The sequence below is a fragment of the Pagrus pagrus genome (genome assembly GCF_965226575.1).
Source record: "Pagrus pagrus genome assembly, chromosome: 7".
Classification (NCBI taxonomy): domain Eukaryota; kingdom Metazoa; phylum Chordata; class Actinopteri; order Spariformes; family Sparidae; genus Pagrus; species Pagrus pagrus.
This window is the reverse complement of record NC_140191.1, coordinates 13,289,595-13,312,247: the sequence shown is the minus strand read 5'-3', so window position 1 is coordinate 13,312,247 and position 22,653 is coordinate 13,289,595. Positions and strand designations below refer to the sequence as shown.

The 22,653-nt window shown below is 43.2% G+C and overlaps 2 protein-coding genes across 6 annotated transcripts; both read left to right on the top strand.

Moving 5' to 3' along the window:
* Positions 1-515: 515 nt before the first annotated feature.
* Positions 516-10,393, top strand: LOC311259938 (uncharacterized protein). 5 transcript variants are annotated; one of them, XM_084357373.1, is made up of 4 exons: positions 516-924; positions 1,335-1,447; positions 3,973-6,454; positions 6,746-10,393. In XM_084357373.1, exons 3-4 carry the CDS (start codon positions 4,426-4,428, stop codon positions 9,118-9,120), a joined length of 4,404 nt encoding a protein of 1,467 aa, XP_084213499.1. In that variant the 5' UTR covers positions 516-924; positions 1,335-1,447; positions 3,973-4,425; the 3' UTR covers positions 9,121-10,393. The 5 variants fall into 5 exon arrangements, with proteins under 5 accessions (XP_084213499.1, XP_084213498.1, XP_084213497.1 ...); XM_084357374.1 differs by having other exon boundaries at positions 520-924; positions 3,973-4,642; XM_084357372.1 differs by having other exon boundaries at positions 516-765; positions 3,973-10,393.
* Positions 10,394-12,168: 1,775 nt separating this feature from the next.
* On the top strand, positions 12,169-22,176 carry dbpb (D site albumin promoter binding protein b). The gene is made up of 5 exons (XM_084358699.1): positions 12,169-12,857; positions 13,040-13,321; positions 14,013-14,456; positions 18,620-18,876; positions 19,750-22,176. Exons 2-5 carry the CDS (start codon positions 13,132-13,134, stop codon positions 19,963-19,965), a joined length of 1,107 nt encoding a protein of 368 aa, XP_084214825.1. The 5' UTR covers positions 12,169-12,857; positions 13,040-13,131; the 3' UTR covers positions 19,966-22,176.
* The last annotated feature ends 477 nt before the right edge of the window (positions 22,177-22,653 follow it).

Here is a 22,653-nt window from a genome sequence, read left to right as displayed (position 1 = left end):
ACTTTATTGTCGTTGGACAAAAACAACAACACAATGAAAATCATCTATAATGCACTTTTTCAGACTGTTTTTTGCAGACTATAGCCTGAATATATAATATTCATAGGAGGATATAGTCTGTTAATAACCCTTTTTAATAAGATATTGAATAATTAGTAAACATTTCCTTTCTAAACTAAAATATAAGAGACTCAAGGTACTTAAATGTCGTTGGACAAAAACAACAACAGTGAAAATGCCTTAACAACACACTTTATGCTGCACTTTTTCACTTAATGTTGTGTATTTTCACGAACATACCCTGAAGATATCATATTCATATGGTACAATAGGCCTGTAGGCATCAGCCATTATGTGTAGCCTGGGGAAAAGTGATCAACCTCCCACTAAGCCCGGGTATCTTTACATATAATCGGACAGAGGGTTGAGGAAGTGACATGGGCACTTATTGTGTGAATGTGTGACCTTTGTGGAGGAGGATTAGAGGATCCCCCCTTTAACCAAACTGAATCCGCTGTGAGCCCGACACAACCGCCCGTGAGCCCCGCTAGTGCTACCCGGAAATATTACAAGGGCCGGAAAGGACCAATGTTAAGAGAGCACACGTCACTCACTTTTACCCAAAAATATTATCACCGACCACCCAAATTTTTCTCGGCCGTCGAAAGCTTTAGCTAAAGCTCTCTGTCTGCACAAATTGTCGTAATCAAATGTGGAAGGAGGCGGCTGCGCTATCCGTCGGCGTTGGTTTCTGCGGGGAACGGTGTAAGCTTTCACCCAGCTCAGCATCAGTGAAAATGGCTCTGGCTAACGACTGGAAAACAGCACGCAGAAATGGAAGCGGACGATAGCTAGCTAGGCGGTTAGAAGAAGGCGTGACAGGCCTCATCCATCTGCAACTGTGCTCTGCAACTGGATGCGTAGGTAAACATTTGCCGAATATAGGTTACGCAGATGTATATGCTAACGCTAGCATCGTAATGTTAACGGTAGTCGGCGTGCTTATAATATTGTGGTTTGGACGGATGGCTAACGTTAGCAACGGCGGTTATGTGGTTTTTTCTAGATTGCGTGAGGCACCGAGTAGCTGAACACGCCGAGCCAGTGTAAAATATGATGCTAAGGAGAACCGTGAAGTTTTTCATGCAAGCGCGTCCAATGTTTTCCTTTTTTTCCTCTTCCTAATGCTAGCCAATACTATTTCAGGATGCTACCTCAAGTGCATCCGTTATTACTTGCGCCTGTAAGCTTTCTGCTCATGTTTACATTGTGCAGCGAGGGTGATACTGGTGTTAACGTGAGCATTTTTTATTTCCCCTTGCCTTTCTTCACAGGGTTGGTGATTTACATTAAAATGAGAGGCAGCCAAATATGCGATAGATTATCTCCCTCATCTGCCAGGGGAGCTCACTCCCCGCTACGTTCATCGCATCGATTAGAGGAAAAGGTAAGATTTGAAGAGAGGTGAGCAAAATGAGATTCACAGTGAGTGATCCTGCCCTAGTCAATCCACTTTCAGCCTTTTCACGAGAAGAATAATGGGTGATTTCAACTTTAACAATTTGCCTTTCGTCGTGCAGTTACAGAATCATGCATAAGGCGAAAGTTAAAATTTCTAGTCTGCCTTTTCCAGCTGTGAGAAGTGTATTTAACTGTATTTATGTACTTAAATTGCAGATTTAGCTTATTGTTAATGGTAGTCGGAGTAAGATTGGATATGATTCAACTTCATTGTTGCTGCACATGGTGGGTGAAAGTACAAAAACAGTTTTGTATCTGACCAGATGGTGCAAACACTAACAAAGTGCTATACATATAAATAAACATGATTTAATGTACATAGTGAATCACAAACAATAAGCAATATGTGCAGTATGAATGGATGTAACTTGTTATCTACAGGTCGGTCATCTGTTTAATCACAACTGATAATGTGTAATCACGCCCAGGTGATTGCCCACTACTAGCGTTCCTCTGAGCACATTTATGAAAGAAAAGACAATCCCATAATATACTGTAATTTTAATTATATGCCGATCGATTTTGGGCTGAGAATTTAACTTATAGTTGTTTAATGACCTAATTACTTCTATACCTTTGACACTATCTGATAACAAACAACCTAAAAAATTAAATGAGAAAGGTCAACAGTGCAAGTATGGTGAACGTTAGGCCAGGAAAATGTGCTCACCTCAGTTATAAACAAGGACGGAATGTAAGTAATTAACTTTTTTTGGCAGGACAGGTTGACCTGCGTTTCAAAACATTTAGTTATGCTCTCTGATTTGCAGTCCCACAGTAATGACCAATGAATAGTTTCATATTGGAAAGGAAAAAAGGTTTCCCACAATTTAAGGTATGCAGAAATAGGACTTAAAAAGATTCATAGGGCTGAGTAATATCTTAAACTGAATGGAAATTAAATTATATTTGATGAATTTTTATAATCAATCCATTTTAATGACTGCAGGTAAGTTGTGAAATGCATTGTGTAGTTTTTTTGTATGTGTTAGTGGATCTTCTGTTAACCCAGAATGCAGACCAGTAAAACTCTTCAGACTCCTTGTGGTGTTAATTACTAGTTAATAATTCCTAATAGGGGTAGACCGATTATCAACAATTTTCCGAGTATCAGTATCAGATTGTCAATTGAATGAACCAATTGAAAATGTGCTACTTTGGCTCTGATACAGCATCCTCTCACACAATGTCCCGCCCACAACACTATCTGATTGGTAACACATCACAATTAATAGCCTATAAACACTGAATAATCTGAATCTGCAAAGTAACTAGTATCTAAATTTATCAAATAAATTATAGTGGAGAGGAAGTACAAAGTAGCAGAAAATGGAAATACTCAAAGTACCTGAAAATTGTACTGAAGATCAGTTCTTGAGGAAACTGTACTTAGGTTTATTTGATCACTGATTGTATGAAAGTTTCATTTTTACTGCAAATGTATATCGGTCCCATATATACACATCGGTCCACCCCTAATTCCTAACAGCACAAGTGGTGAAATGAAGCATTGATGCCACCTGTGTAAGTATTATGGGATAGAACCCAAATAATCAGTTATATACCCACACTTGCATTTAACCAAAAGCGAGGCATCTGCTGTCTAATGTGGTTTTTCATGCAGTGCTGCCACACCCTTCTGTGTTCTGTCTTAAGCTCTTCCTCAATAAACATTTGGTACTTGCAGAAATAGCCACATATACACTGTATTTATACTGTACATGTCATCTGAGAGGACAAAAATACAGTGTGAGATACTGTACATTGAAGAATTTCTGCAGGTTATAAGGGGTTAAAGGGTTAGGTAAGCCGGTATGTAACATTGGTGGAAATTAGGTCAATGCATCCTTTCACCACTAACTCAACTTTATGACTGAGGCCTATTATGAACAGCATTCTCACTGTGTAGACAGTAAGAATGTTGACAATTTGCCTCCTTCCAGCAGAACCACATCATGGTAAGTTATTACAAAATATAAGAGATTGCATATGTTTATTAGCCTGTTTAAGTGGCTGTAAAAGTAAAATGATCTGGCAAGAGATTTCTTCAGCTTAGATAAATGGAAAATGTTTTCAGTGTGACTAGTAATTGAATTGCATATTGGTCACATTTCTCACTTAAATTTAGGGGCTAATTGGCTCACGAAAAAAAAAGATTTGGTAGGAATATTACAGCATGAACAAGAAACAAGTGATAACTAACACTTAATATATCAAGTAGCATAAGTATTGTGACGTCATATCCCCTAATGTGGGCCATTGACAAAAATCTCTATGTTTTGTAATGTTACAACACAGACTTGGGTTTCTGTCCATATAGATTCACTTTAATGGATGGGACACTTGTTATAAGTTAAATTATTAATGGGCAGTAGGTTAAGATTTTATTCAGAATTATGGTCCTGTTCCCCTCTATGACTATCATCCCTTTTTGAATTTTGTTTTTTCCAGCTGTAGGAACTTCTTGGCTGAACACGGATGAGGATTCTTGCTTAGATGAATGAAAATGTCAACGCAGTAACTCTCAAAGGAAACAAGAAGAAGTCATTTGAACTGCTTCTCAATTAAAACTATTCTAAGCAATTTTGAAAAGGTGGAACTCATCTACCTGTTAAAAAGACACTTTTACCCTTTGATCATAAACTCATCTTCCTGGCTACCCCACTCATTTTGGAAGTAGAGTGTGGGCAGTGGATGATCAACAGGGAGTAGCAGCACCAGAAGTAAACTATCTGGAGAGACGAACTTAAGTTTTAAGACGCTCAAGTAGTTTTGGAAAATATAGTATCATAACCTCACCCTTTGGGTAAAGTTTGACTGTCACCAGTCAGCGGTCGGATCATTGTTTCTGCTCCTAGCGCTGGAGGTTTGGCCCCCGCACCCCCATGTGCCAGTGAGTGGGAAATGTTCCAATTTGGAAAATACAATCTGGACATTATAGAGATGTTAAGTGGGCACCAGGCCCACCAATTCAAAGGCCTTGGTTTAGATCGACAACTACAACATCAACAGCAAGTGCAACTTCACCAGCATCAACTCCAGCAGCAGCAGCAGCAGCAGGCTGAGTCTTCTGGAGCTCTTCTGTCTGGACTTGGCTTGGGCCCCCTGCAGGGGTCTAGAGGTAACGCCTTTTCTGATTCTGCCTCCATTTTTGCCAAGATGAGTGCCCCTCCTCCCCCACCTTTACAACAACAGCCTTCCTCATCTCAGAGCTCTCGTTCAAAGTCAAGCAAGATGAGCAGCAGCAGCTCAAGCCATTCTTCAGGCTACCCACAGTTCCTGCGCTCTTTCCACCCGTCTGAGGCAGCACTAGCACAGGAGCAGTTACACCCAGGTGTAGGCCGCTTTGAGCACTTTGCTGGGGGAGGTAGCAGTAGTGGAAGCGCTGGGGGATTAGGAGGATTAGTAACATCAGCACCTCCACCCCCTCCTCCTCTGCATCCCGGCCTCTCTGTCCCCCAAGCATCATCTGGTCCCTCCTCTTCCTCTCCTTCCCCTTCAACCTCTGTGGCCACCTCTAATAATCCTCCTAGCAGCAGTGCAGTCAGCTCATTGGGACACCAGTTGGTTGGGGCCCAGTCTGATGCACGGAGTCTTCACCAACAATTTAGTTGCATGTTAGCTGCAAATCAGTATTTCCTTTCTGGGGTGCCTGCTAATGCTAGTTTAGAGCAGTTTCTTGTTCAACAGGGAACACATAACCACTTAGGGATTGGTTTAAGTCAGACAGGTGGGGAGCCTAGTACTAGTCTTTCTTCACCTCCTGCTTTGCATTCTTCTCACTCACATGGCCACTCCACTCCCCAGCCACAGCAGGGCCCACAGCAGCCTCCCCAGCAGCAACAGCTTCCACCTCACGCCCTTTCTCATCCTCACACTCATTCTCACCACCACCCGCTCCATCCAGGCTCCCAGCCCTCATCACTGAGTGGCTTTGACTTCCAGGGCATCCCTGTACTCTCATCAAATCAAATAGCTTCTCTGATGCAACAGGAAGCAGGTTTGCCCCTGCCCTTGCCACTCCATTTATCTTTATCTAAGGATGATGGCAAAGGGGAAAGCAGTGGAGGTGGAAGTAGTAGTAGCGGTAGCAGTAGCAGTAGAAGGAAGAAAGCTATGGCCGGCTATTTGCCACAGAGAAAATCTGAAAGCGCTAGCAATAGTGCCAGCAACCATGGCCACAACAGCCATAGTGGTAATCCCAGCACTACTAGTAATGGTGGAGGGCTTAGTCATGGTCAGCCCCCAGCTTTAATTGGGAGTGGGGTTGGTATGTCAAATATGGGTGGTGACCCGTCATCCCTTCTTGCCTCATCATCTTCATCATCATCTGTAGTTTCTTCCTCCTCCTCCTCTGCTCCCTCTTCCACTGCTGCCTCAGTACTAGTTACTAATGATTCTCACCTTTCTAAATCTGATAACCAGAGCTCAATGCAGCCCAACCCCACAGACTCTGATTCAGAGCCCGTTTATAGCTGTGGAGATTGTGGCAAAAGCTTCCCTCACCTTTCAAGCCTTCGCAGGCATATGCGCATGCATGAGCCAACCACAGCAGGTACTAGCAATACTAGCGCTACTGGCCCAAACCCTGTTCATATTAAATCACAGCCTGACCCAAGCCTTCCCCATTCGACCCAAGAAACCCAACCCCCACCCAATTCATGTCCTAGCCCAGACAAAATATTTCATTGCCCTGATTGTGGCAAAGGCTTTAAGAAAAAAGGGCATCTCCTGCAACATGGTGTTATACACTCTTCAGCCCGCCCATATGGCTGCTCCACCTGCTCTCGGGCTTTTAATCGTAGAGAGTCACTGACACGCCATGAGAAGATACATGAGGAAAAGCCATTCCGATGTCCTGCCTGTGGTCGTGCCTTCCGTGAGAGCACCTCTCTACTCAACCATGCTGCCTCAGGCACCTGCGGCAAGCCAGGTAGGGGACCCAAACAAAGGGGCAGCAAGACAGGAACTGATGGTGAGGACAGAGTCGGGGGAGGGGGTGGAGGAGGAGGTAACGGAGGAGGGGGAACTTATCAGAGCAATAGAGGGGTTATTTATGGGAAAACTGAGGAAGAAGATGGTGTAATCATTGTGGGGGAAGGAGAACCAAAATCAGGTTTAGGATGTGATGGTCTGTTTCAGTCTGGAAGGGGAGGGAATTCAAATGACAGGGACAGAACAGATGGTAAATACCCCACTGACTACTCTCGGAATCGTTACACAGGCTACCATGATGACCACCGTTCTCAAGGTAATCCATCTCCATGCTACTCTGGTGCCTCCCCCTGTGGAAGTGGGATGGCGGGCCCAGCTCTGAGAAAGGCACCCCTGGCCCCAACACTGCATCCACACTCACAGAGCCACAGCCAGCACCACCATCCGCAGCAACAGCCACACCTGCCCCTTTCTTCTCTACTGGATGACTCAGAGGATGATGTCACTAGCTCTGTCAATAATGCAATCTCTGCTATAACAGCGGCTAGTAACAGTGGAAATAGAGGGGATGATAGGGGAGACATCATAGGAGGTCTTCTAGGTGGTCTTGGTTTAGGTCCTCTGGGCTCACCATCATCAACATCTGGTATGGATAAGAATTTCAGAGGTGTGGGGAGCCAGGAGGCTATGAGCAGCAACCCACAGAATCCTACTGCTAAACCAAAACGTCCCCGCAAACCAAGAGCTAAGAAAGATCCTGCACCTGGTGGACCCCAGGCCCCCAAACGTAGGCAATACACCCCCAGAATGGGTCCCAGTGGGCTCCCACGCACTCACCTCTGCAGTGTCTGTGGTAAGGGATTTGCACGTCGTGAGACCCTACGCAGGCACGACCGCATCCATACTGGAGAAAAGCCCCATCACTGCACTGTTTGTGGAAAGTATTTTAGAGAGGCTTTCCACCTCAGCAAGCATCAAACAGTCCACTCTGGGGCAAAGAATTACAAATGCAGCATCTGTGGGAAAGAGTTTGGTTACTCCCAGAGCCTCAGGAGGCACAGCAAACTCCACCAGAAAGGGGAGATGGAAGAGGTGCCCACAACACCAGCTGCGGAGAACCTTAACAGCTTTAACCCAAACCCTCAATGTAGCGTGGCCCAAGACAGGAGCCAAAACCAAGCACCAAGCACCTCCTCCTATTACTACTCTCAAGACGTCAAGCCTCAAGACACCAACCCCCAGCCACAGCCACCTCCACCCCCACCCCAACCACAGCCCCCAACTCCTCCTCGACTCTACACTTGTGCTATATGTTGGAAGTCGTTCCGCCATCACTTCCATCTGACTGCCCATCACCAGACGGTTCATGAAAATGGAGGTGAAAAGCTCTTCTGCTGCGAGGTGTGTGGGAAAGCATTTGCTTACTCTAATAGCCTCACTCGACATAGGCAGTCGCAGCATGGGATGACCCGCACTGAACCGTCTAACCCTCAAGAAGGCAGCAGTGGGTCTGGAGACAACAGAGGTGGGAGTGATGTTAATCAGTCAGCATCAGAGAGTGAGGCTGCCACCAATGCCCTGCTACAGATGGCTCCTTCTGCAGAAGCCCATGGAGGGCAGGGTCTTAGTGTTGTCACTCATGGCCACCAACAGCCACCCCCACAACCACCAGCTGGTTACTCTCCTCTCTTTTATGATGCAGCCCACTCTTCAGCCTCTGGTGCTCCATCTTATTCGCAGCCTCTGCCTCCAAACTCAACAATCATGGCCCCCCAGCACCCTCATTCCCCAGCCGGGGTGAAAGGAGAGCACATATATCCAGCTGGATCCCGTAGCCGTACGCTTCACACCACAGCCCCGTTCCAGCCCCTCACGGAACTGCCCTCCACTGAACATCATCATCTGCATCATCATCTTCATCACTCCCACCATCATTCTCATCATCAGCCAGGTACCCAGCCCCACCAACACCTTGACTGCAGCAGCATCCAGTTATCACAGGATGACATGAGACGACACAAGAAGAAAAAAAAAAAGTCCAACAGGAAAGATTGGAGGGAAAATAAATGGCAATCCCAAGATTTAGTCAGATTCGATGGAAGCAGAAAGAAGAGAAAGATAAGTTGTACAATAAGAGGGCAGTCGAATAAAAAACAAGGCTCTCTTCGTTTGACAATTAGGCGAGGAGGAGGATCAGGTGGTGGTGGGTATAAGCTTGTCAACACTGGGGGGATGAAGGTGCAGATCCTGTCGTCTCTCAAAGTCCCTGTGAAACGCTTTGGCTGTCCTATGTGCCCCAATTCTGTGTTTTCCCGTAAAGCGGGACTGCTAGTCCACATGGCAGTAAAACACCCACAAAAAGCCTCGACCACTCAGGAGCGACTAAGGTGCAGCGTATGTGGGAAGCAGTCCCACAGGCCTTTGGCAGCCTTCATCCATCGGGCTTCCCATCGTGCCAAGGGGACTTTCTCCTGCCGACGCTGCTCCACTCGCTTCTGGAATGCAACACTTCTCCACAGGCACAAGGTATCCTGCCGCCGCAAGGCTAAAGGACTGCAGCGAGGAGATGCTAAGAGGCTGAAGCTTTCAAAGAGGCCAGGAGAGAGACAGACCCAGGAGGGTCAGGAGGAGATGCCATACCTACAGGGACCATACAGATATTGAGCATCCTGGTATCGAAAACAGAGTGGCATACAAGAGGGATATTTCATTTCTTAAATGGGAAGGTGTGAAAAAAAGGGACTTGAAAAGGCACATGCTGCCTTTAGGAGAATTTGCCTCATGTCTCTGTTGACATCTACTCTGCTGACTATTAGAATGAGTGTGTTAACAACTACTGTAGAGCATCCTATAAAATATCACCAGAAATTCTTCCAGATTATATTGGAAGGTGTTTTCAAAGACGTGACTGTTTCCATAGGTTCATTAACCCCTTAAGTGCATTGACACTATGCTTGGCTGACACTGTGCAGTTAATAGACAAGTTTAGGTGAAATGACCTGCTAATGTATCTCTCTTCCCCATAACTAGAATCCCTGCTACACCTCTTGCTGTATGATAAACGTCTCTGCCGTGTACTTTGTCTTGTTGTTGTTCACTTAAAGGCTCTGAGGATTTTTTAAAAATGTAAAGTGCATTTATTAGGAGTAGGGACAGGGGGACAAAGACCTTTGTTGATAGTTTGTCAGTGCATGTTTGTTCTCTGGTCAAGTTTTTTGCTGAGGTTGTGAAATCACTCCTACAGTATGTGATGGTTTATTCAGTATATCCCCAGAAGTTTGTAGTGTTAAACTTGATTTGAAGGTTGCTCTATATTCCCTAGTGATTGAATCAAATATAGATAAAATGTCAAAGTTGCTGGTAATTAGCATTACAAGGATCCCTCTCCTGCCAAAATGAAGAAACTTACAAAAAGCCTTGCTTAGTATGTTCACTTTACTTCATTTATTTGAGATATTACTAGCTTTTATACCAAGAGATTGAAAACAGGTTAAACAAGTGGACTGTAACACATGTTTATCTCATGTTATTTGTATGCTCTTTTTAGCAGTGATTATTTCTACAGTACTTCACGGTGTGTTAAAGACAAGGACCTATCATAATAGAAACAAATGTAATATTCCATGTATTTATGTGTGTAACCCAATCAGTCTTCATGCCAATCTTATACTTAACCCCTTCTACCTTTTACTTTTTGCTGAGTTGCAATCATATTCTTACTGTCAAGCCTTGTTTTTTTTTTCTTCTAAAGAAAAATAAGTTTTAAGTACATCATGTCACTTTATTCACATCTGAAATGTTCATACCCCTGTCAAGCCTTGTTTTTTTTTTCTTCTAAAGAAAAATGATAGTTTTAGTAGATTTCTATCACTTTATTTACTGAGAAGTCAGTAGTTGATTATATTTCAGCAATGAATAAAACTTAAGTGTAATCATTTGTTTTCCTTTCATTTCTCATTCAAAGTTACTTACTGCAACATCCAGAAGATGGTACAAAGTGCTAGTAATTGAATACGAGTAAGTTGTAACTGTAACCAAAGTCAGTAGTGAAGTTTTACAATTAGATTTAGCTTTATGTCCTGTGTGAATTACATATCACTCTGTGGATTACATGGATTTCAGGATGTAGTTGATATACCAATAAATTTCATTGAAGTTCTTAGGATTTCCAATATTATTGGCCAGATTACTCAAAGGTTATAATTGTTTCCGATAGTTAAAAATTGCAGCATATTATCACCATGCTTGAAATAAATGGCTGGGTAGAACCTCTCACTCCTAGCTCCACAAGATGGCAGTAAGCAACTCATTTATTTATACTGTACTCTTGGCCTGGTGTGGATGAGTGTGGCAGTCACATGGATTTTGCACTGATAGGGGGTGGACTGGAGAGGCTGAGTGTTGTGTGACTGAATTATACGCCTGTCTGCTGTTTACTACAAGATTAATGCCTCAAAGTAAACAAAATGCTTGAGTACCACTCAGTAATCCCACCAAATGTTCAGAAATGTGGTTTAAGAGTGAAATTCAGTGCATATAATTTTGCGTTTTTCCCACCGGGTATTCGGGACATTAGAAAACCAGATAATTTGTTAAAGACAACCCATTTCTGTGATTACAAATGAATGATACGGTGGAAAAAGTTGCTTGACTAGATAATTTGATATTTATGTGACTGTCACCAACCACAATATCCTGTGAGGGATGGTGTTGGTATCACATGCTAAAGTAATTTTAAAGTCACAAGGTTGTGCATTAGGCATTCAGACTGGTGATAAAAACCATCTGTTAGGCCTGATTATTCACACTGACTGCTGTTTGAGGTGGGGAGACAGGTGGACTTCCACATGGGTAGTTTGATTTGAAAGAAAAACAAGGGTTCTCCGGACAGTTAACTGAATTTGACAGCACTGTTACATTATTTGTGTCATTTCTCTCCATTATTCACTGGAGCTTTGAGTTGCAGTCTGTCAACTACTCAAACATCAACTTTGCAAAGTCCTTCTCTGTGAAAAAAACAACGGGGTGGATTCCTGCGCTATGTTTTTCATGTGTACAGTAGACGAGACAGCCCTCGCGCTCTTTGTGTTTCGAACTGGTCTCACGCGGCAGTGGCATGCACGGGGGGGGAGAATCCGAGCGGGCGGGGTTTTTTTCGACCTATTTCTATCCAATAGGCGCTCGTCGTGGGCGGAGCGACGAGCTCCCAGAGCCAATCGGAGGCGGCGCCGCGAGCGGACAGGCCTGGTCTCCGCGTGCTGGATACACGTGAGCTGGAACAGCTATTGTACGCCGGGAGGCAACGTGCTGAAGCGTTCCTCTCGCCTGAAAAAACGGCACACTCACGTTTTCTGTGGATTACAAGGAAACTGGAAAAGCCATGCTGCACTACCTGATTATTACAGAGAGCCAAAACTCTGCCCTAATGGAGATGGGCAAAGTTTTGAAGCAGTAATATTGAGCAGAATCACAAGAGTTATTATTAAGAGTTATTATTACTGAGCAGAAACACAAGAGTTATTTATGATGGCCTCCTGGTGTAAAGATTGTCTCTGATCACATCAGGGCTGACATGTGTTTTTGTCTTTATCACCGCAGCATGCACAAACTATGATCAGTCACAGTGTTGGTACCTGTCAGACAAAACAAACACGCTGTTCTCCTCGAAGTGTGGCACGAGGGTAGGTGTGTCTCATAAATAATAAGCGGGGTCTGTTAAAGCCCGGCCCCGCCCCCTTCGCGCCTCGCTCGTTTGTTCCGCGAGGTGTGACGTCACGTGAACTGCCCGTGTCCGTTCCAGCTGAGAGAGAGAGAGAGAGGACGGTCGGACGTGGACGTCGCACGGCCCAAACACAGACCGAGGCTCGTGCGCCCGTGACTGGATCCACCGGATACAAAAAAAAGTACAGACAGAGAAAGAGGAAACGATCCCTCCTCCCCCTGCGACGGACAGCAGAGCGCGACAGCAGAGGAGAGAAACACCAATACAACTTGTCATCTGACCAACACAGCCACTGCCCTCGTCGCTGAGTGTGTGTGTGTTTTTTTTTCTATACACACTATTTCGCTTCGGTTGTTTTGTTTTATCGGAGACTTGGTCTGCAACTATTTGGGGCTCTTCTTCTTATTGATCACCGGACGATATCGCGGGATATTACTCCTTAAGTTGTAATATTTTCTCGTCCGTGCAGTGTGCGGATTTTATTGGCATTTTCTTTTTGCCTTTTTTATTATATTTTATTATGGACAGTATTCTTACTCAGATGGTCTGAGTGTCCCTCCCACACTGGTCCACTGAGAATAACAGCCTGATCCACTGAGCAGCTTCAACAGCAATGGAATATTTCGATGAAAATATTTCTACGAGGAAATAAGCAACTCTCCACAACTGCGAGTGAAAGGTAAAAGTTGCATGCGATTCTTTTCAACTGAACTTGTCAAAGTGTAATCAAACTGCGTCATTATTTCAATGCTTAATACGTTACAATGGTTGCTTTATTCTGCACGGGCACTTCTCAAAACTATCTCTCTCTCTCTCTCTTTCCACCCTCCACCCCCACCCCTCCTGCACACTCACGCACAGTCATCCAGCACACTATTGGTAGGTACTCCGGTCAGTTCGCCACACCCCTTCAAGTGCCCCAGGTGTCTCTCTGCGACCCCGACTGGTCCAGGATGTCTAGGCAGCTCACCCAGCTTCCGACCCCCGACCTCCCAGCAGGCGCAAGCCCCCAGTTTGGAAGTTGTACTCAGCCTGCAGGCTCCCTCACAGGAGGGCATCTCAACTCCATGACAGGTCTCAAATCCCTCCTGCAGCACCCCATGAAGGGAGACCAACGCTTAAAAACCCTGTGTGATGCAAAAGGTGAGGAAATCTTCTTATTTGATGACTTAATACTATCTCACAGTGTTGTTTATGTGCAGCAGCAGCAGCACCTTTCTTCAATGTGTGCAATGACAGAGCATGAAGAAATCATACTGGGGCTGTTCCACCCACTGCTGCTCTTATTGCAATACAAATATGTAACATAATTATATAACAAACACTACATTTGTCATATTTTGCTGAACAGAACTCCACACAAAAGTCTGACGCACAATCATACACTCATGTTGCCTCCTCCCTGACCCTGATGAGTAGTCACCTGGATTATAATCCCTGCTGCGACTCCAAATTGGGATCCAGACTACGCTGAGTGATAACATGTTTTGGTTTAGCTGTAATGCTGTGAAGGCATGCGTTGTGGTTGCTGGCTGTGCCAAAACGTACCTTCAACTATTGCGAGATTTGCTCAGGAGCTTATGTATATGTTATGACAACAAATTGGTTTCGGCTCTTGCTTAATGCCGCAATTCAGCTACCATCTGGTCCATCTGTGAGTGTGTTTTTGTGTGTGGTTGTGTGAGTGTGAGACTTAGAATGGCAGGGAGATTTTGCACAAGCGTCTCTTATGGATACACCTGCCACCAATATGGAGAGTTGATGTCACACCAAAGTTATTCTTCATCATCTTCACTCTGTACTAATACTAATCCTTCTCTTCTATCCCTGGCAGAAAAAGAGAGGCTGGACCTTGATGAGGACTCATTGGGAGTGTGCCCCATGAGGAATGGCAGTGGAACAGGCACCAATAGCAGTAATGGCTGTGGAGGTGGTGGAAATGGCACAGGAAATTTCAACCAGTTCTTGGGGCCCCTCTTGTGGGATCGCACCCTGCCTGCCGATGGGGGCCTCTTCCAGCTACAGTACATGGACTTGGAGGAGTTTCTGACAGAAAATGGAATGGGCAGCATGCATAACAACAACAGCTCCAGCTCAGCCCAGATCCCCTCACAGAGCTCCCAGTCAGCTGTCCCCAACCAGAGTTCCCAGTGCCTACCGCCCTCATCCCCACAAGGCTCTACATCCTCATCACCTTCTTCCTCTTCCTCTCCATCACTCATTGGCTTGGAGGTGGCCCAGCCGCAGAGCCTCTCGGGAGGGAGCGACTGTCTGCATGGTGAGTTCACTTGCATGGAACCATTTTCAGTGAAATATGAACAAGGACAGTTTACTCTTCAAGGTTTTTTTTTATCCATATCAGCTCAAAGCAGCAATATCATGGAAGAGGCTTGTGCAAACGTTGCAGAGTTGACAAGCTGAAAGAGACAAATTGTCCCCTGATATGAGACTAGTAGACCCTACAATTCAATAATGGGTGAGATGTAATCAAGGTTACAGGGTGGTGTGCTTACAATGTTCCCATGGGTTAGTGTGAGTCAGCATTTTAACTCACACAAACACCATGGTGACCAAGCATTTCTCTGTCCTGTGGGGACAAACCGAAGGCAGGAGGTACAATCACATGGCGCGCAACGCAAAGTCAACTTGACAGAGAAAACACAGAGTTTTGAAATGGCTGCTGAGCAATGACTTGAGATGTAGTTTTTCATTTTGTAGTTGAAAAGTTGGATGAGGCAGAGGATTTGACAGAAACATGTGCAGCGAAGAAAGAAGTCTTGAGCTATTTGATGAGTCAACGTCATAGTAATGACAAAGTGGTTTGGTTCAGTTTGGCATGTGATCTGTGTGCTGGAGTGTACAACAGAATCAGCATTCAGCCCCAGCCAATTATTTATGTACGGCAGGGTCAAAACAGTACTAAGAGAGAGGGAGAGAGAGAGAGAGGGAGAGATGTGTGTGAGTGTGTGCGGTTGCGTGTCTTTAAATCTCTCCCCACTTCACACGCCACAGCCATGTGTACGCGTCAGTACACGTGCCGAGGCTGATGAGAGTACTGGAGTGAGAGAACTAGAGGCAGGGCCAGTGGACGGGGAGGAGGAGCCCACAGGGGGAGGGACAGGCGGAGCAACAGGAAGAGTTTCCCTGTGCTGCTGCTGCTGCTGCTGGACTTCAAACAGAACATTTGATCAACAATGAATGACATTAAGTACACTGATATCCACAAGATAATTTTATACTGTGTGGGATGTTTAAACAGGATCTTTCCTTCGGTCTTTCAGTGTCAAAGTGCATGTTTATTAACTCTGACATCGCATTTATATTGTCACATACATTCAATTTACAACCTCTCTATATAAAATACTTGACTTACTTTAAAATTTGAGATTATAATTACAAAATTGATAAGGCTTAAGAATAATAATGTGATATTTTTAGGCCATTAGCAATAAGAAATATATATCTCAATGTTTTGAAATATCTTCAATAGCACTTCATAAATGCTAGGAGTAAGCAAAAACATTAAACATCAAAATATATTTTTGCACCTGCTAACAACTCAATATTGCGACAGTATTGTAGGGATGACTATTGGTTCTTTCACAAAATATTAACACAACAAGATTTTTGATAAAAAAAACATTAAAAAATGTGGATATAATGACTGTTTTGAAGTTGAAGAATGAAGGTGGTAAAGGCAACTATTAGAAAAAGGAGAAGAGTCTGATAAGTTCAGAAAATTTTATTAATTTACTGTAATGCAGCCTTTAAAACCAACAAAAAAACAAAACACTTATGCCATATCAAGATATAAAAATATACATGACAACTTTCCCACGCTGGTGCATTGGTAGCAACCTTTTTTTACGTCATCCAGCAAGGATTGGTTTGACAGAGCTGAAAGGGGAAGCAGCTATAGAACAGGATTACAGTCAAAAATAGAAAGTGATTATCTGGAGGCAAAGAGGCCCAGCTGTATGTAAGCCTATGAAAAAATGACCCTACTTTCACTTGAGTTAGTACCTCAGTAAACAGCTTCCTAATGAGTTTTTGGTCTCAAGTGCTAGTTTCAAGTCTTCTTCAGTGAAGAATGTCGACAGTTGACAGTGATTGTTAAAACGCTCTCACTGCCAGAAGGGCATTTTTTGAAGCCCTGACATTACAGCCATCGCAATCTTGTTTGTTGGAGGCAGAAGCGACCATATTTGGATGAGAGGCTGGAGGTGGGGACGATATTGATTGGATCGGATTCACAACCTGTCCTTATCATCTATTTTACTCTAAATGGGACCATGATTTAAAAAAATTATGTTGTGTTGAAGTAGACTCGAAACTAGTGATTCAGGCCAAAAACTCAACAGGAAGATGTGTACTGAGAAGTTGGGTCATTTTCTCATAAGCTTACATACACTCATACTTCTTTTTGAAACCAGTGAGGTCTCCCCCTGCTGGCCATTGGAAAGAATGCAAGTTTAAGGGCATGATATGACTTTGCTGAGGAGTGAATAACTCATCAACTTTGTACTCTAATCTGTAGTGTCATTAAGGTGCCCAACCCACAGCTGCTTCGTCAGTGATGAATGAGGCAACACCTAACAACATATGGTCATATTAGGTATCGTAGAAGGAGCAGGGCTACCTCTGGCCATCACAACATCGTCAGGAATGTTGTTGTACGAGTCCTGAAATGTGTGTAGTCACGTATTGGCCAGTTCTCCAAAAGTAAAAGCCTCCTGTTCTCTGAAGGCTGAAACACGTGGACAGAAATGAGCCAAATCAACTCAGTACGTCTGTGTTCCCAAAAAGCAGGTAGAGGCAACCTCCTACCACAGGTGGGCTGAAGACTTCAGGTTTTCATTTCAACAAAAACACATCACTGAGCTCCTGCTGTGGGATTTAAGCAGCAGAAATGATTGAAATCTTCTGGTTTTGTCATACATACAAAGGAAAATATGCATATTTTCTATCGTTGGTGGTACTTGGTTGCCTACAGTATCCCCACCAAGAGTCTTTCATATTTAGACCCGCTGATTATTTATTAGGGGACTTGCTTGACTACATCTTGGGGTCTGAAAGCACTTTTTCATTTGTTTTGCTGTGTTATGGAGGCATTGTCATTGTGAACATGTTAATGTCACAATGAAACACTTGGCTGCTGGGTGTCCCTCTATTACCTGGCCGTTACGCAATCACCACTCATGTGATAGCTGCTCGTATATTACACATCCGGCAACACATATCACATAGAGAGGACATGCTGGTGCTTTTCTCCAACCAACAGTGCTTAGCATTGCGTTTTTTTTGCACATTACATCACATTGTGTGCTTTTATATTGTTCTTAATTAGTGTTTCCTCATAGTCTGCATTAATCACCAGCTTTCTGGAACTTACAGGTTTAGTTAAGGCTGTGCTGATGCAATCCTGTGGTCATTTCTAAGTGTGTTAAATGGCTATAAGTTGAATTTATCAGATACATTTTAGGTTAACACCTGTCCTGACTAGCATTAGCCTGTAATTTGATCATTTTTCTGACAAGAGTGCTGATTGAGCTGTGATAAGAAACAGGGAGGGGTGGAGATTTGTGCTCTCACAGGGAAGGAAAGTCAGTTCAGTGAGGTGCATTGGGCCTTAAAGGGGGTGGGGTGAGGTATAGCCCTATAGTGGCCCCACTTAAAGAAACTGGTTTGAAAGGGGAGGGGTAGATAGTTGCATAACATTTCCACTTTTAGATTTCTCTATCCTGTTTAGCACAGGATGTTGGCTGTGGTCTGCCAGAATTTGTGGTTTTGATTATTGATAATGGCCAATATCATGCACCGATTGCATTCATGTGGTTTTGATTTGTTAATGCACACAGGAGATTCTACGGGAACTTCAGGACTGTAGTTATGTTTCTTTAACAGTAGCACACACAATAAGAGATATACATTAACCATTCTGATTATGGTTTTTACTACTGCTTGCAGGTGTGTAATAGATTATGTATATCAATGCTTCTCAATATGAAGAGGTAGAGGGGATCTGTTAGAAAAGTATATTAAAAGCTTCTTACCACAGCAACCTGTAACTCTATTTTATCTGCTGACCTGTATGGTAAAATGTAATGTAGATGTAATGTAATATATGTATTTGCAGGGTGTACTGACAAAATATTCTTTAGAAGTTATGTTTTCCCCAAAAACTGTCCTGTCTTTGATAGCAGATACAAACACATCCTCAGGTCTTTGGAGGCAGTGAAGGGCAAAGGAATGTTGTTGCTTGTTTATAACACTAAGAAAGTAGCTCTCTGCTTCCATCTGGTGGCCGTCATCATGTAATACTGCATGTGTTTATATTGCTGTCTCATTGAGCAGCTGCCCCATCCAAGTCTGACAGTGTTATTCAACACAGTGCAGTGAAAAGCATGTAATACATGTTGTTCTTCTTTCTTTTAATTTCAGGGAGTCAGACGAGTATGAACGACTCCTGTGAGTCACCCTGCTCCTCCTCCGGGTCCTCTTGTCCACCTCTGCTGACGCCCACCGGTAGCGGGCCCGATGTTGTTGGCCTGTTTGACATGGATACTTCGGACACCATGTCCAACTCCTCTGGCCAGCAGAACTTTGACGGCATTAGGCACTCCTTCAGCGAAGAGGAGCTCAAGCCACAGCCGATGATCAAGAAGGCCCGCAAGATCCTGGTGCCTGACAGCTTGAAGGTGAGTCTTCACTGCGATTATTGAGGGCATCATAAATTAATGAGTTCTGTCTTAAAGTGCTTATTTTGTCCAACCAGCTGTTCAAAACTCAAATATGATTAATTTAGAATGACGTCAAAAAGAACAAAGCAGCCAACAATCACATTTGAGAAACTGAAACCAGAGAATGTTTATTATTTTTCTTGATAATTAATTTAAACAGATAATGAAAAGCGATGCACATTGAGTTTCTTTCAATTGATTAATTGTTATAGCTCCAATTCTAAGGTACACATGACCTAATTAAAGGAAGCGTGCATATCTAACAAAAATTGGCAATACAAGAGCAGAAATAACAAACTTGAGGAACCTTTTTATCAATATAGGCACTGACAAAAAGCTGTAAGTAAGGAAGTAAAGACTAACTTATATTATAACTTTTATATAACCCTTTTCGAAATAAAAATTACAAACTGATCCAGAATAAAAACATTAAATATCGACAAAGCAGGATAGTAACAAACAGAAAACAAAAACACAAGACACCTTGACAAATGGTGGAAAAGCACTAAATACACTCAGTCTTTTTAAGGTGTTCTTCCAGTAGTCGATTGTAGTTTGTTTGCATACTTTATTTGCTCTCAGACACTAACTCAGTACAGACCAAACTGAAGAACCTGAAAGGAACATGTCCCACGCTCATTCACGGCCAAAACACCCACAATACCAAGAACAGGATAAAAGTTAAGCTGTACAGGAGTACTACACACTTCTTCAGAAAGAAGCCTGACCATTCATTGATTATTTTATTGAAGTACTTTCTAACAAAACTGCTTTAATATCCTGATCAACCGAGCTAATCAGTGTGTGGTATTTCTGTGTGTCCTCTCTCAGGATGAGAAATACTGGACCAGGAGATATAAAAACAACGAGGCAGCAAAGCGTTCCCGAGATGCTCGCCGTCTCAAGGAAAACCAGATATCCGTGCGCGCCGCCTACCTGGAGCGAGAGAACGCCGCCCTCCGACAGGAAGTGGCCGAGATACGGAAGGAACTTGGCCGCTGTCGCAACATCCTTAGTAAATACGAGAACCGTCTTGCTGACCAGTGATGACGGCGTGGAGCGAAATCAGGAGGAGGAGGAGCAAAAGCTGGATTAAATTTAAGACTCTGACTATTTCGCAGGGTGGCACGATGGACAGAATGGGGTGAAGAAAATGGAGATGATGATGATGACGAAGCTGATGATTATGATGATGAATGTATAAGACAAGGAGGAAAGTTTGTGTAATGAAGCTCAGGTGTCTTGTTTCGTTGAGGTGTCGGCTCTTAAAAGTGAAAGACAGAGAGAATAATTTAACAGATGAACAGATGTGACTTTTAAGAGTTTTGTTATTGGAGAATTGTATATTTTTATAATACTTAAAGAAAAATTAGAGGGAGAGCAAATTTGGAGAATAATTTTGTATATTTTCTACATGACATAGAGATGGGGGCAAAGCTATGGTGAATATCTTTTTATTATAGATGAGTCCGGAGATGTTTTAACAGGTGGTCAGCCATCGATGGGTATTTTTCGACTTGATTATCGTAGTCAGGATGCAGCAGTGGGGGCGAGGACGCATGTAACAATTGTAATATAGAGAGCAAAAATGATCTTATAATCGTATAGTTCAACATTTTTGTGGATTTTACTCAAGCACTTAATTTTTTTTTCCTGTTTATGTTTCTGTCACTGGGAATGGGGCATGCTAGAGAGAGACAAGGGGAGACACCATGTAAACAGTCCAGCACTATCTTCAGCACTCGTCTCGTGCATTTTTTTTTTTTTTAATAGAACAACTTCATCCTTTCTAACTAAAATCCCAGACAATTTTTAGTTCTTTGTACTTTGAGCTTAACTTTATGCGATTGGTACATCTTCCTCTAGTCCATACTTGTATCTTTGACTCTATCTCTTTTTCTCTATCCCAGTTGAGTGCTTTTAATCTGCTCTGGTGTTTTTCGTATCTTACCTAAGCTGGTGAAAGCCTGCTGTTGTGATGCCCCGGGTGACTCTGCTCCTCTTGATCCTTCTCTTTGAATTGTTGGGACATTTCTCTCTCTCTTTTTCCTCTGTTTCTATAATCCAACCGCTCTATTTCTGTCCGCTCTCACTTACAGCCAATCCCCTCGCAGCTATGTGCAAACTCTTCCCACAACATTTTGTCCCCGTGTCTCTCTTGTACCTCGACGGTGCAGAGTACTTCAAAATCTCAGTGTTGTAGACGTATTCTGAAAAAGTAACCAATCTTCCCAGTAAAACGCACATTGTTACTTTACTGTACTTTCATGAACACACTTTAATTAGCATTATTATGGGTGGGGGAGGAATGTTGTGTATATTGGATAGGCCTATACTATTTTGTGTATTTGATGTATTCCAGGAAATGGGTTTTAATACCCCCGTTGAGTGGAATGGTGTTAATTTCTCAGATTTCTGGGAGAAATAAAAGCCAAAATTTTCCTATGTTGATCCACAAAGCTTGTTGCTATTTAGTGCTTTTTTTCCTTACTGTTTACTCCTGTTATTACTTTTAACTGTATCTATAAATTTCTCTGTGTACCCACAACACCTACACAGGGGCATGGTACACTATGTTATGTTTCTGGGGGAAGGGATGACTAGTAATAGAGTGTGATTTTAATCCCCTTAACGACCATGATGAATAGTTACCATTTCTGCTATTATTATTGTTATGGTTATGATGATTATCCCTCTTGTTGTTGCTGTTCTATATTATCGAATGATTTTCTTTCTTTGGATGAACATTATCTGTTGCACCTTGAAACATCTTTGATCTCCAGTATTCCTCAGAAAGACTATTCAAAAAGAAAACAAACCCTCACTGTCCGCTATCTGCATCCCGTCTCAGACCTCCAGACATTACTCGGACACTACTTCCACCTTCTCTGAACATGGACCTCATGAGCGTGGCTCAGTAACTTGAACATGATGTTCACGCAGACTTACCTTTACCTTTCATGATGACCTCCTCTGTTCCTCCAGCGGTGTACGGACTATGCACACCATCAATATGCTCTTTGTTGGTTTATTTCCGCCTTGATCACCTCAATCAGTGATTGTTTGCTCTCCCAACAGGATTTAGTCTCTAATATCCTCACAGATGTGGTTGATAAATCTTTTAGTGACTCTAATTGAACTACAACTGCCCTGCTGCATCAGTGGTGTCCGTGGTGCCCAGCCCCACTCGGTGCTGGTTATTTGGATGTAGTCGAGATTTTTCCAAATACACCAATAAAAGATTGTTCTCATTCACTACTGCTTTGCCTTTCTCAGGTGTTTTCATCGCATGTTTGTTGTTTTGTTAGTGGTTCTGCATGCTTCTCTTCAGATTTGTGTGCCAGTGTTTCGACAGAGAATGGGCAACAGAGGTCAGATTTCCAGAGGAATACTTCTTTATTTATTTACTTAAGCCTGATAACAAGACTAGAATATGCAGTGAAATGTCATGAGACCAGTTGTTTTGATAATCCTCCTTGTTTGTTCACATTGTGTGCATTCCTTTAATGGACGAAGCGCTCCAAATATGCAGTCTTGCCCACCAAAAGGCAATGCTGCTCCCCCTGGATATTTAAGGAGTATTTTACACATTTCTAAATTAAACGCACCCTGAATAAAGTCCTCACGCTTAGGATGAAATCTCTAAGAGAAGCAGGTTTGATTACATAATAAAAGCATGGACTGGCCTGTAAATCAGTAACAGTGAAAGATATACAGGAAGTCAGAGGTCGGGGC